Source organism: Hyla sarda, chromosome 11 (genome assembly GCF_029499605.1).
Source record: "Hyla sarda isolate aHylSar1 chromosome 11, aHylSar1.hap1, whole genome shotgun sequence".
Lineage (NCBI taxonomy): Eukaryota > Metazoa > Chordata > Amphibia > Anura > Hylidae > Hyla > Hyla sarda.
Genome location: NC_079199.1, coordinates 90,911,113 through 90,926,263, shown reverse-complemented (window position 1 = coordinate 90,926,263; position 15,151 = coordinate 90,911,113). Strand labels below are relative to the sequence as shown.

The following is a 15,151-nucleotide window of genomic DNA, read 5'->3' as shown; positions in this document are numbered from 1 at the left end:
TAACTGCGCATGCGCCGGACCCTCGAACCAGAAGTCAGGAGTAGCAAGGGCACTGCGCATGCGCAGTTACACTCCGCAGAGCGCTCTCCGGGGACGCACAGCTCTCACGTCGTCGGGACATGAGAGCTGCGTAAAATGTTCAGCGCATGAGCTCTGCATACAGAGCGAAGCGCTCTGTGGGCGTGTGACTCCACGTCTCTAGGATGTGGAGTTGAAGAAAAATGCATATGCAAATAAGGGGAGTGGGTTTAGACAACTTCCTCCGGAACCCAAAGTATGACTGAAGGCGGGGGACACACCTGCAGAGCGCAACTAAAGGGGGTGAATTACGGGACTTTACAGGACAAAAACTTGGCGGCAACCCAGCAAAAAAAAAGTAAGTGGCCCCTGTATGGACTCCTGTTCACCCACACTATAACCCAGTGTATTGGGTTTAGTGTGGGTGAACTTGCTGACAGATTTCCTTTAAAAACCTTGTAGGGTAAATGTGTCAATAAATTTGAGACATTTCAGTGGCACATAAGGGTTTTTTATGTTGTGATGTATGTAATCTCTAATATGCTTTTAGATTACCGAGAATACTAAAGTTCTCCAAAGGAAAACACCACACGCTGAATATTGTAACAAAGAAAATGATTCAATTTCTAAATGAATACACGCTAGTACTATCTTACCGGAAAATAACATTACAGATTAAATGAAATTGATCAATATGAAAAGTAAAAGCTAAATAGCCCCAATGTGGAATCCATATAATCTATCAAAGTAATATTTCAGCCCCCGATATTCAGTAGGTGAAGTGATCTTTCCTCTTCCAAAGACATTGTTGATGACTTAAATATATAGCGCTTGGCATATTCCTGTGAGAAATTATAAATGATTGTATGATCATTCTTTACATGAGGAAATTAGTATCTGGGGACTTGCCTAAAAGAAAACCATAAGCAAAAAAAAAAAAGAATAATAGTAATAATAATAAATACAAATCAAAAATGTTATAATTTAAATAACCCAAATGTGCACATTCACTATACATAACTGACAATTAAAGGGGTATTCCAGGCAAAAACTTTTTTTATATATATATATATATATATATATATATATATATCTCAACTGGCTCCGGAAAGTTAAGCAGATTTGTAAATTACTTCTATTAAAAAATCTTAAACCTTCCAATAGTTATTAGCTTCTGAAGTTTTCTGTCTAATTGCTCAATGATGATGTCACGTCCCGGGAGCTGTGCATGATGGGAAAATATCCCCATAGGAGCTGCACAGCTCCTGGGACGTGAGTCATCAGAAAGCAGCTAGACAGAAAACAGCAACTCAACTTCAGAAGCTAATAACTATTGGAAGGATTAAGATTTTTTAATAGAAGTCATTTACAAATCTGTTTAACTTTCCAGAGCCAGTTGATATATAAAAAAAAAGGTTTGGCCTGGAATACCCCTTTAAACATATGACTGGCAGAGACTTGACTTGGCAATGACACCTAAGAACAGATTTACAACATGAAGTGACCACAGAAAACCATTTATTTGTATAGATCTGCTCTAAAAGTATTAAGAATGGTGTATTCCAGTGTTCCTCAAAACCTCTCATAATGCTGGGGTTGTAGAGAAATAAAAATAAAATAAAAACATACTTATTTAACCCCTATCCCCCACTACAGCTCCCGCTTGTCTCTTTACGGCCCCTCAATGTCTATTCTGGACACTCAGCCAATAACTGGCCAAGACAGGACAGGATTATAGAACATAATGTGCAAAAGTGGAAACATAGCTTTCTGCTGTATGATGCAAAACATTATCGGAGGAAAATGCCAAAAAAAAGTATTTGACAGCATTGTGGTGCCAGGTAAGGGTGGGTTCACACTACGTTTTCTCCCATACGGGAGCGCATACGGCAGGGGGGAGCTAAAACCTCGCGCTCCCGTATGCCTTCGTATGCGCTCCCGTATGTCATTCATTTCAATGAGCCGGCCGGAGTGAAATGTTCGGTCCGGTCGGCTCATTTTTGCGCCGTATGCGCTTTTACGACCGGACCTCAAACCGTGGTTGACCACAGGTAAAAATGTTATTTATCATTCTTGACTATTCTACATTTCATTCATTGAAAGGGGTACTCCAATGGAAAAAAATGTTTTTAAATCAACTGGCTCCAGAAAGTTATGCAGATTTGTAAACGACTTCTATTTAAAAATCTTAATCCTTCCAGTACTTATCTGCTGCTGTATGCTCCAGAGGAAGTTATTTTCTTTTTGAATTTCTATTCTGTCTGACCTCTGTCCATGTCAGGAACTGTCCAGAGTAGGAGCAAATCCCCATAGCAAACCTATCCTACTCTGGACAGTTCCTGACATGGACAGAGGTGTCAGCAGAGAACACTGTGGTCAGACTGGAAAAAACTACACAACTTCCTCTGGAGAATACAGCAGCTGATAAGTACTGGAAGGATTACAAATTTTTAATAGAAGAAATTTACAAATCTGTTTAACTTTCTGGCACCAGTTTAAAAAAAAAAAAAAAAAAAGATATATATATATATATATATATATATATATATATATATATATATATATATATATATATATATAGTTTTCCACCAGAGTATCCCTTTAAGGAGGTGCGTCAACATTTACATATTATTAATTTGGAAAAAATATATATATATATTAGTTTTCCAGTTTGTATAGCAATATGATGTCTTATTCAAGGGTAGTGTTGCTCGCGAATATCGCATATTCGCGAATTCACGAATATTCGCGAATATAGCACTATATATTCGTAATTACGAATATTCGTTTTATTTTTTTATTTTTTTTCACAGTACACATCACAGTGATCCTCCCTTTCTGCTTCCAGCTTGTGTGGTGTAAAGAAGGCTCTAATACTACTGTGTGAGAGTGGCGTATGAATTTTCGCATATGTGAAAATTTGCATATGCAAATTTTTGCATATACAAATTTTTGCCTATGCAAATTTTCACATAAGCTAGTTTTCGTATATGCGAAAATATAACGCGAATATTACAAATATGCGAATTTAGCGAATATATGATGAATATTCGTCCATATATTCGTGAAATATCGCGAATTCGAATATGGCCTATGCCGCTACACACTATTCAAGGGGTAGGGTGGGAAGTTAGGTGATTATAACCATAAAAATCTGTAATTTTACTTTACAGGTTATTTTTTACAGATATATGATATTAAATAATGTATTTGATGTGTGTATTGGTTTGACTTACAAAGACATATGACAAATAAACTTTATTAATAAAACATTTTTCTTTTTTAGAAGGCTTTTTATTTTTTACTTTTTAAAGGTATTAAGCCTGTTTTGTCCACAGGAAAACAAAATGATTGGTGAAGGTCCAGCCACTGATACTTCCACCGAGCAAGAGAAAGCAGGAAAATTGTGCACTCCAAATAAATGAAGTGCCAAGTGTATGCGTGGCCAGCACTGCATTCATTCTCTAAGGGGTTCCGAACATTGCCGAGCAGATGTGTGCTACCACTCCATTCAGATGATGTGTGATCTCAGGATCACCAAGAGTCCCACCAGTCTGACCCCCATTGATCAACTTGTTATCCCTTTTTCTAAAGATACAGAAAATCTTTTAAAATGTCTAAAGTCACAATGTTCATTCTAGAGTTGAGCGAGCCGAGCCCCCGAACCTGGATTTAACCTGAACTTCGAGGGTTCATGGCTAGTCGAACTTTCAAACATTTCCAGGTTCAGCTTGCACCAACCTGGCAATGTTGGGACTGCTATTGTGTTATGTTAACATGCTTTACTATTATTGTACCAATTAAAAAAAATCTCTAACTTTTTTAAACAAAATTTGTATGGTTTAGGTCGCCCTATTCTGACCCATATAGGTTTCTCATTTTTCTGTATACTGGGCTGTATGAGGGGTAATTTTTTTGCACCATGATGTTTTTATTGGTACCACATTTGCGTATACGTGACTTTTTGATCACTTTTTATCAAATTTTTCGGGGATGTAATGTGATCAAAATGTAGCAATTTCAATTTCAATTTTACAACATCTTCTGATGCAGTTAATCTGGAAGAACCAAAAAGCCAGAGTTTACGATATCTATGCCTCCTAGTAGAAAAAGGAGGTCTTGGCTGCCCGACTTAAAACATTATTACTATGCTTCACTGTTAAATCAGGTGAAGAATTGGTGGATAGGAGACCACTCTAGGTCATGGGTCGAAATAGAGTCTTCTCTAACATCCTCAGGCTCCCTGTTTGTAGAACTATGGACATCTCTTTTAACAAATAGAATCCCACCTAACATCTGCCCTACTATGAAAGCATCCTTTCGCATCTGGTCCCTCCCGTTAGTTAAAAGCTCTATACTCCCGTTAGGACTTAAAGATATGCCCCTGGAGGTATTTTAGACACAGATCCCTAACATTAGATTTACTACTTGAAAAAATCAAGGTATCCTTCTTTATTCCGATGTTTCAGATGAGGAGGGAATTTTCCCATTCCAGTTAATTTCTCCAAAACTCTAACTTTCAACATCGGAATTTTAGAGATATTTACAGTTAAGACATTACATAACATCAACAAAATTACTATATTCAAAACCGAAATCAGTATATAGTATTTTTTTAATAGCAAAAATATAACCTGCAAGGGCATAACAAAGGTGTATAAATCCCTCCTGCCTACTACTGAACTACCAGCCTCATGTAGGAGATGGGAACAAGAATTTGGGAAAAACTTTAGTGATGAACAATGGACCCATGCGTTCAATTTAAATTCACAAGTATCACACAATGCTTCCCATTTGGAATCAGCTAAGAAAATTGTGTATAGATGGTATATGACACCATACAAACTGCCACAAAGTGACCCTACCTGCTCCGACAAATGTTGGAGATGTAGTAGAGAAGTTGGAAGTATGCTCCATGTTTGGTGGGAAGGTGATTTTATTTTCTCGTTCTGGGAAAAAGTTTATCTGATTTTGTGCCAAATAGTGGGGTATGCTTTTCCTTGAGGCCCTGAGGTTGCGTTCTTCCACTTGGGCTGAAGTACCAATATCTGAAATCCCAATATCGGACATTATCACTACAATCCATCTCTTGACAGCAGCAAAAACAACAATTGCGGCTAAATAGAAAAGCACGGAAGTACCTGATATTCAATAACTCCTGAACGCAGTTAAATTTTATTACAATATGGAACAATCCTCTGCTTTAGCTACAAAGTAATTATAAATATTTTCTAGATCCAAGAACAAATGGTAAAAATGTAAACATCAATAATATAACATCTGTACTCCTTTGTTTCCAACTCCATCCTTTCTACCTTTTCCTCCGTTTGCTCCCTCTATTTTTCTCCTCTCTTTCCCCTTTTTTCCACTCTTTTTCTTTCTTTCTTTTTATGTATGTACTAGGGAGAAGTCCCCAATTTGAGTGTGTAATTTAATCCATGTTGAAGCATTTTCAATTATCTCACTGTTTTTGGTGTAAAATAAAAAGAATAAGTTTAAAAATAAATATGCAGCAATTTCTGACATTTTAAAATTTTTTACATTTACATTGTTCACCGTACGGGATCATTAACATTATATTTTAATAGATCTCACATTTATGCATGCGGCAATACCAGATATGTTCATTTATTTATTTTTAAAAAGGGAAAGGGGGGGGGGGGATTAACATTTTTATTGGGGGAGGGGCTTATTAACATTTTTTTAAACTTTTTTTTTTTACTTTTTTTTCTTCTTTTATTACACTTATACAGTCCCCATAGGGGGCGATTTATAGCAATCACTTGATTGCTAATACTGTTCATTGCTATGCATAGGGCATAACACTGAACAGCATTATCTACTGTTGCATTATCTACTCTATTGCAGACCAGAGCAGAAAACAATCTGATGACAGCAAGAGGCAGGTGATTGGACCTACGGGCCACAATCTTGGAATTGGAATTGGAAATCAGGAATTGAAAGAAAGAACCAACTCCATAATTACACTGAGGCACTGTACAGTGTACTATTAAAGGGGTACTCCGCTGCTCAGCGTTTGGAACAAACTGTTCTGAACGCTGGAGCCGGCAACGGGAGCTTGTGATGTCATAGCCCCGCCCCCTCAATGTAAGTCTGTGGGAGGGGGCGTGACAGCCATCACGCCCCCTCCACTAGACTTTCATTGAGGAGGCGGGACGTGATGTCATGAGGGGGCAGGGTTATGACATCACGAGCTCCCGGTGCCTGCTCCAACATTCGGAACAGTTTGTTTCAAATGCTGAGCAGCGGATTACCCATTTAAACCGGATAATCCAATACACTTCGCGATCCAGGAGTTTCTGTTTGTTATTCCCTCCTCTCATCGTCTGAGACTTGCTCAATATCTTGAACTATCATTGTAGAAAAAGATCCACCATGGTGCTCAGCACAATGTCTGGACACCATGGATATGTTTTTTGAATTGAAATGGGGAATATCTGACAGGTGTTGCCTCACCCGAATTTTCTGAGGGTTCGTGGTACACCCCACATATTGTACCCTACACATAATACAGGAGAATAGGTAAATTACATGATTAGTATTACAATTCATATATTGTTTCACCTTGAATTCTTCTCGATTTGAGTTGGATACAAGTGTGGAGATGAAAAGTTCAGATGATGGTGCAAAAAATTAGCCCTCATACCACCCCGTATACGTAAAAATAAAAAAAATTATAGGGGTCAGAAGAGGACAATTTTAAACATACTGATTTTGGTGCATGTAATTATAAAAAAAAACTTAAGTAGAAAAATAAAGAAAAACCTATATAAATGGGGTATCATTGTAACTGTATGGACCTACAGTATTAAATATATGGTATAATTTTTACCGAAAAGTGCACTGTGTAGACTCACAAAATGGAGTTTTTTTTTTTTTTTTTCAGTTTTGTCCCACAAATATTTTTTTCCTGGGTTCGCTGTAAATTTTGTGGTGAAATGATTGATGTCCTTACATAGTACAATTTGTGGCGCAAAAAATACGCCCTCATATGAGTCTGTAGGTGCAAAATTGAAAGAGTTGTGATTTTTTGAAAATTATGAGGAAAAAACTAAAGTGCAAAAACTGAAAAACTTGTGGTCCTTAAAGGGGTACTCCGGCCCTAAGACATTTGATCGTGGGGGTCCCGCCACTGGGAACCCCTGCTATCTTGCATGCATCACCTACCTCTGGGAGCTGCACGAAGTGCAGCAACCTCGGAGTCTGCCGTGTCATGACTACGGGGCAGGAGTATCGTGACGTCCGACACGGTGGGTTCTGCATGCAAGATAGCGGGGGTCCACGCGATCAGACATCATATCCCCTATCCTTTCGACAGGGGATAAGATGTCTTAGGGCTGGAGTACGCCTACAGGGAGATACTTCTGGCACTGCATGGTTTGAGGTGGCGTAGTATGCTACTGATGGTAGCCTTTGTTACTTTGGTCCCAGCTCTCTGCGGATCATTCACTAATTCCCCTGTGTGGTTCTGGGATTTTTGATCACCGTTCTTGTGATCATGTTGACACCACGGGGTGAGATCTTGCATGGAGCCCCAGATCGAGGGAGATTATCAGTGGTCTTGTATGTCTTCCATTTTCTAATAATTGCTCCCACAGTAGATTTCTTCACACCAAGCTGTTTGGCTATTGTAGACTCGGTCTTCCCAGCCTGTTGCATGTCTGTAATTTTGTTTCTGGTGTCTTTCAACAGCTCTTTGGTCTTGGCCATAGTGGAGTGTGACTGTTTGAGGTTGTGGACAGGTGTCTTTTATACTGATAACAAGTTCAAACAGGTGCTATTAATATAGGTAAGGAAATAATTAACGACAGAGGAGACTCTTAAAGAAGAAGTTACTGGTCTGTGAGAGCCAGAAATCTTGCTTGTATGTAGGGTACCAAATACTTATTTTCCACCATAATTTGAAAATAAATTCTTTAAAAATCAGACATTGGGATTTGATGGATTTTTTTTCTCATTATATCTCTTATAATTGAGGTATACGTATGATGAAAATTACAGGCCTCTCTCATCTTTTTAAGTGGGAGAACTTGCACAATTGGTGGCTGACTAAATACTTTATTGCCCCTCTGTATGTTCATGGATCCCATTAATTATATGTGCACCAACTATAAGTACCCAACAGGTGATAGGGCAAAAATTAGGGTGGGCCGCAGGTATGTGGGTAGGTGAGACTTATATACACATTGCATTTTTTTTATTTTGTGTTATACTATACCTTATTGTTTGTTATGTTATTAAAGTTGTTTTCATTTATGCCATACAAAGTTAATTTCAAATTAGCTCTGTGCCAGTCTTCTTGTTTTCTCAAAAATGTTCCCAACAGGACCCCACATCCAAACTCCAGATGATCATTTGGGTGAATACACTACCGCAGATATGTAACTCAGCCTCCAGGTAGCGGAGGCTCAGGATCGGCCTGCTCAACTCAGAGAGATAACACGGGTAAGGGATATCCACAATACCCTGGTACATAAGTTTTAAGTGGGGGAACTTGACTTGCACAATTGGTGGCTGACTAAATAATTTTTTGCCCCACTGTAAATGCACAACATGGTCCCTCACTTCAAGGAATTCATAGCACCCATGATAGAAAAAGTATTTGGTCAACACTCTACATTCTTTAACCATTTTATCAGTTTTAAAAATCTCCTTGATCCATGTTTTTCTACAATACATTACCAAATAAACACTGGGGATTAATTATGAAAACCGTTGATAGAAACAATTTGTCCCTGGAGATATCAGCTACTGTCTTATAAAAGCCTGGAAAATATACAGTAGAACGTCCATACACTGGAGTATATTTGAGATGTCAGTTTAAATGAGGTGAGCAAAATACTTTTCACTGAGTGACTAGGATCAGTAATGTCTGGCATATGCACGACTAGGCATGGTTCATACCATGTATGAGTAGACAGCTGTATCTCGAACCGCATCTCAAGTCCAAACACTAGTGGTGCTCATTCTAAAGTAGGTATGTAATCCAGCAAGACAACAGATGATAGAGACGGCACTCACCAAAAGGTTCTTCTTCATTCAAATACTGCGGTGCATACAGACAAGGGCAGGTGACGTCCGGACATCCCTGCCCTCTCACTTCTGTTTGCCCTTGTCTGTATGCACCGCAGTGTTTGAATAAAGAAAACCCTTTTGGTGAGTGCCATCTCTGTCATCTACTGTCTCACTTACTTTTTTTCTATTCATAAACATCTTGTCTAACTATGGAATAATGTAGACTAGGTCTTTATTCATTGTGTTTGTTGCTTTTTCCAGCTTCATTCATCTTCTAATCTCTTCTAGTAGTTGTTTGCATCCAGGCATACTGTAGTTATAGGAACCGATATTTCTTCTGAAGAATAGGTTTGTCATCAGTCAAGCTTTGTTTGTCTTATTGTATGGACAAAGCACCTGTAGAACCCACACATGCAATCTCATCTACATAATTAAATCAAATAGCTCTGAAGAAATAGAAATCCATAGAAATCTAGGTAATACCTGTTACGCCGAGCGCTCCGGGTTCCCGCTCCTCCCCGGAGCGCTCTCTACACTCTCGCTCCCACAGCGCCCCGGTCAGATCCACTGACCGGGTGCGCTGCGATACCGCCTCCAGCCGGGATGCGATTCGCGATGCGGGTGGCGCCCGCTCGCGATGCGCACCCCGGCTCCCGTACCTGACTCGCTCTCCGTCGGTCCTGTCCCGGCGCGCGCGGCCCCGCTCCCTAGGGCGCGCGCGCGCCGGGTCTCTGCGATTTAAAGGGCCACTGCGCCGCTGATTGGCGCAGTGGTTCTAATCAGTGTGTTCACCTGTGCACTCCCTATGTATACCTCACTTCCCCTGCACTCCCTCGCCGGATCTTGTTGCCATTGTGCCAGTGAAAGCATTCCCTTGTGTGTTCCTAGCCTGTGTTCCAGACCTCCTGCCGTTGCCCCTGACTACGATCCTTGCTGCCTGCCCCGACCTTCTGCTACGTCCGACCTTGCTTCTGTCTACTCCCTTGTACCGCGCCTATCTTCAGCAGTCAGAGAGGTTGAGCCGTTGCTAGTGGATACGACCTGGTCACTACCGCCGCAGCAAGACCATCCCGCTTTGCGGCGGGCTCTGGTGAATACCAGTAGTGACTTAGAACCGGTCCACTAGCACGGTCCACGCCAATCCCTCTCTGGCACAGAGGATCCACCTCCTGCCAGCCGGCATCGTGACAATACCAACAGGTTCTGACCCTTATTTTCTTGAATATGAGAGTTCCTTTGAATGGTCTTCCAGGCAAAAGGTATTGATGACCTATCCTCAGAATTTGGATTTTTCTTGGTGTTGCTCATGTGGTCTCCAGAGTAATATTCAGCTATCACTGCATTTGAGACAAAAGCGGGACTCCATGGCAAGCCTTGCTGCGCACAAAAATAGTATTTGAAATTAGTGGTGGGAGGTCAATAGAACATCTGTAGCTGGTTATCTGGAATGTAGCCCAATGTCATGCAAGCTCCTTCTGATGGTTTATGTAGACACTGTACAATGCACTATGCTTTGTATGTGTCGTTCAATTTCATTCAGGGTACTGAATGCATCAGTAAACAACATTCTTCCAACTTGACAATCTGTCTGTGCAGGGCCTAGGGGGGCATCTGCCTGAGACACTCCTCCATCTGTCGTCTTTGCCTACCTGTACCTTGGCTATCTTGATACCTGGATGCAGGTTGTATTATTGATTGGAGCCAGGATTATTATGCTGTATGTGGACTCTCTTATAGTACAGGTTGGTTTATTGGCATAAGGTTATACTGTTATTTTCAGGTGCCCTGGGAGGGGTCCCAAAAACATCCCTCCCAGGGCACCTGCAAATAACAGTATAACCCTGTGTGTGTAGTGGCCCTTTTAATGTTTTTAATGTCTTTGTCTGCTATGTAATTTTGTAATTTGTAATAAACTTTGATATATACATATTGGGTGTACGCTGTATTGTGTTTCCCCTTTTTCTTAGTGGTTAAGAGGTTAACCTCTGTGCACCTTTTACTGTCATTATATTTTGTCATTGATCTCCCCACCATTGGAACACAGAATCTTAAACAGTGCTGACATTTCAGCCTACACGTGGAGACATTTACTGGAGTGATAAACCACAATCTCTCAGTTTAAGGGTAGGGTCACACGTAACGGATCCATAGCATATTTTACAATGCGGATCTGCCGGTGACCCGACCTATAGAGTGCCTCCAGCTGTTGGACCTAACCCGAATCCCCCACTGCCCCCCGGCCTTCTCGCAACGGCAATACACCACTCCGAGCAGACACACAGGGAGCCTGCTTAGGTCGAACAGCCGGAGGCAAACTATGGGTTGGGTCACCTGCGGATCAGCATAAAATATGCAGCGGATATTTACGTGTGACTCTACCCTAAAGATTCTTTCCCAGTCAGTCTGTATATCTGGTGATAACTGGCCTGGCAACCAACAGGAGGCATCACACAATCATAATGTACTTACTTGATCTGAATGTTGGGATTTCATGTGGCTGAAAATGAGCTTTCGATTTTTCTTTTATACCCCTCTCACATACCACAGATTGGAAATAGTTACTTGAAAATGTTATCATATTCCAATCTTAGTGACACCTGCTACTTCTGCGATTGCCATAACTTTACAGAGCCTCCTTTTTGGTGTTGAAATTTCAATGATGAGGGGTTTATTACACACAAAAAAATAAATAAAAGGTCAGACACATTGGGCTTCATTTACTAAGGCTTTCCTGAGTAGATTTTGTAGTTTTTTTTTCCGTGTCACATGTATTGTGTTCCAGAATTTCCGACAAATAATCCAAAGAATCCTACTAACCCTACAAAGGGGCATGGCCATCAGGGAAAAGGGGCGTGTCTAAAAAAAACTACATTTTCTAAAGAAACCTACAAATTTAAACATTTGTCCACATAATATGTGGTGGATTTGAGCTCTGAAAAAACTGACAGCTCAGAGTAGGTGTCAAAAAAGCAAAATGTAGGGAAAATTGCCAAATACAACATACAATAGTAAATACCTGTCGAAAACAAAACCGCATGAAGAAAACTCCACTCCACTCTTAGTGAACGGACTCAGTATGTAGACATCAGGTCCTAGATTGGTGCCATCTGAAAGTTATGGTCTACTCAAATGACTATGGTTATAAATGGCTTAAACTTCATGTTTTTCTTGTTCCTACAGGTTCACTCAACCATTTAGTCAAAACATCCAGGGCTCAAGGCTATTTCTAAATTTGGAGAACCAGACCAACAATTCTGACTTTCATCTCCAGGGATTTGCGAACCTTGAGAACTATAGCATTGGTCTATTTTTTATTTTTCTCTTTACCTATCTACTCACTCTCTTTGGTAACATGATTATTATTTTGGTGGTACGTCTTAGTCTGAACCTTCATACTCCAATGTATTTCTTCATTACCAACCTGTCCTTACTGGAGATCTGGTACATATCAACTACAATACCAAAGCTTTTGGCTATTCTTGTGACCAATGACAAAACCATTTCCTTCCATTGGTGCTTTGTTCAGTTGTACATGTTCCATGGACTTGGTATGACTGAATGTGGTTTGTTGGCTGTGATGTCCTTGGATCGATATATGGCTATATGTCACCCCCTCAGATATACCAGCATCATGAGTGATAAAGTGTGTAGACATCTTGCTGTGTTATGTTGGACCTATGGGTTCACAGCTGCAACTTTACCACTCAGTTTTACCATAAGAGTGCCATTCTGTGGCCTACGGTACATCGATCACTACTTCTGTGACCTTGCGCCCCTGTTGAACTTGGCCTGTGTAGATACCTCTCTTAATACTAAAATTAATGGCTTAGTTATCGGCTTTGCTACCATGTTTAATTTTATATTTATCATCATTATGTATATTAATATTATATATTCTATTGTGAGGATGAGGACGAACAAAGGAAGAATCAGGGCCTTCTCCACCTGTTCTTCTCATATCACGGTGGTGGTATTAATATATGTCACTGCATTTACTGTTTATGCTGGCCCTAAAAGCTGGAACTCTGCGGACAAAGACAAGATGTTTTCTCTGGTATATACGACGTTTACTCCATTAATGAACCCAATCATTTATAGTCTAAGGAATAAAGAAGTCAAAATAGCAATAAAAAGAATTTTTACACTGATCTACAAAAATATAGAATTGGTTATGAGATTCAGACCAGGGAAGTAACTGTATATAATGCTTGCTTTTGATTGATGTACTTTTTTTTTTTTTTTTACCAGAGAACACTGTGGTTATGTTTGGTTTTGCAAATAAATAAAATAAAAAAAAATCCGAAAATAAAATGTATAATAAAGAATCTGCTATGTTTCGACCCTTAAATCAACTGGTGCTGGAAAGTTAAACAGATTTGTAAATTATTTCTATTAAAAATTCTTATTCCTTCCAGTACTTATTAACGGCTGTATACTACAGAGGAAATTCTTTTCTTTTGGGGTTTCTTTTCTGTTATGACCACAGTGCTCTCTGCTGACACCTCTGTCCATGTCAGGAACTGTCCAGAGCAGGTGAAAATCCCCATAGCAAATATATGCTGCTCTGGACAGTTCCTAAAATGGACAGTGGTGTCAGCAGAGAGCACTGTGGTTGTGACAGAAAAGAAATCCCAAAAGAGAAGAATTTCCTCTGTAGTATACAGCCACTAATAAGTAGTGGAGGGATTAAGAATTTTTAATAGAAGTTATTTACAAATCTGTTTAACTTTCTAGCACCAGTTGATTTAAAAAAAAAAAAAAAAAAAAAGGTTTTCGACTGGAGTACCCCTTTAACCCCTTAACGACGAAGGACGTAAATGTACATCCTGGTGAGGTGGTACTTAACGCACCAGGATGTACATTAAGTCCTAAGCATAACCGCGGGCATCGGAGCAATGTCCGGATCATGCGTGGCCGGTCCCGGCTGTTGATCGCAGCCAGGGACCTGCCGGTAATGACGGACATCCACGATCCCGCGGATGTCTGCCATTAACCCCTCAGATGCCGTGATCAATACAGGTCACGGCATCTGCAGCATCGCGGTCACTTAAATGGATGATCGGGTCGCCCGCAGCTCTGCCGCAGTGATCCGATCATCCAGCACGGCAAACATAAGGCAGGGGGGTGGTGGGAGTGCTTTTGACAATGAGATGTCAATGAAATTATATGTGGGGGGTGGGGGCACAAGGCAGGGGGGATTTGGTATGTCCCTGTTCACAGAGCCCCCCTCCCTGGCATGATTGACAGGCAGGGAGCAGGCAGGGTGCATTTTTGAGTCGTCCTAGCACCTTGCTAGCCCATATCTACCCCACTAGTACTGATGTTTTTCTTTTTTCTTTCTCCTATGTTATTTTTGTGAGCATACATTAGAGAATTCTACAAGATGTTTCCACCCCAGGACTTCATTTCTTTTCAGTTTTTCCTTGATGTGTATGTATTTTGGTGATATTTTATACAATTGATTTTATGTATGTTCAATAAAGATGTACATACTTATTTTTCATATGATAGTTCTCGGTGGTTTTCCATGATAGGTGTACATTGTGTTTTTTTTTGATTATCCACTGTACCTATGATGACTATTTGTGACTATACTTAGGGAGCCTGGTATATTTGTATGCTAAAATGGCACCGACACCATGTTTTCCTCGTCTTTTCTTCTATTCTTATATGGCATTGGTGCCATGTTACCATCTTCAACCAAGCATATATTTTCCAAACTTCTAACTGAAATCAGGTTCTACTGGTTCAGTTCGATCAACACTAATGACTATATTTGGTCCGATTCCAAAGTGTATACTGGATCTGAGTGGGACTCAAAAGGACAGAAGACCGCGAGTTTAAAGGAGTACTGCAGCCTTAGACAACCTATCCCCCATAAGTGTCTGATCTCGGTGGGTCCGAACGCTAGGACCCCCCATGATTTCCTGTACGTGCATGTATCTCTATGGAAGAGGTGGAGATACAGCGTTCGTTCATCCTCACCTCTCCCATAGAGCTTAATGGAGGGGGTATGTCTCTTACACAAGCATAAGCAGTGCAGAGCCGCAGCAGATCCAGGACCACGTACGGGAGATTGCGGGGGGGGGGGGGGGGG

At 40.4% G+C, this 15,151-nt stretch overlaps 1 protein-coding gene across 1 annotated transcript; it reads left to right on the top strand.

The window, feature by feature from the left end:
* The first annotated feature begins 5,203 nt into the window (after positions 1–5,203).
* LOC130294909 (olfactory receptor 6N1-like) lies at positions 5,204–13,249 on the top strand. The gene is made up of 2 exons (XM_056545059.1): positions 5,204–5,232; positions 12,235–13,249. Exons 1-2 carry the CDS (start codon positions 5,204–5,206, stop codon positions 13,247–13,249), a joined length of 1,044 nt encoding a protein of 347 aa, XP_056401034.1.
* The last annotated feature ends 1,902 nt before the right edge of the window (positions 13,250–15,151 follow it).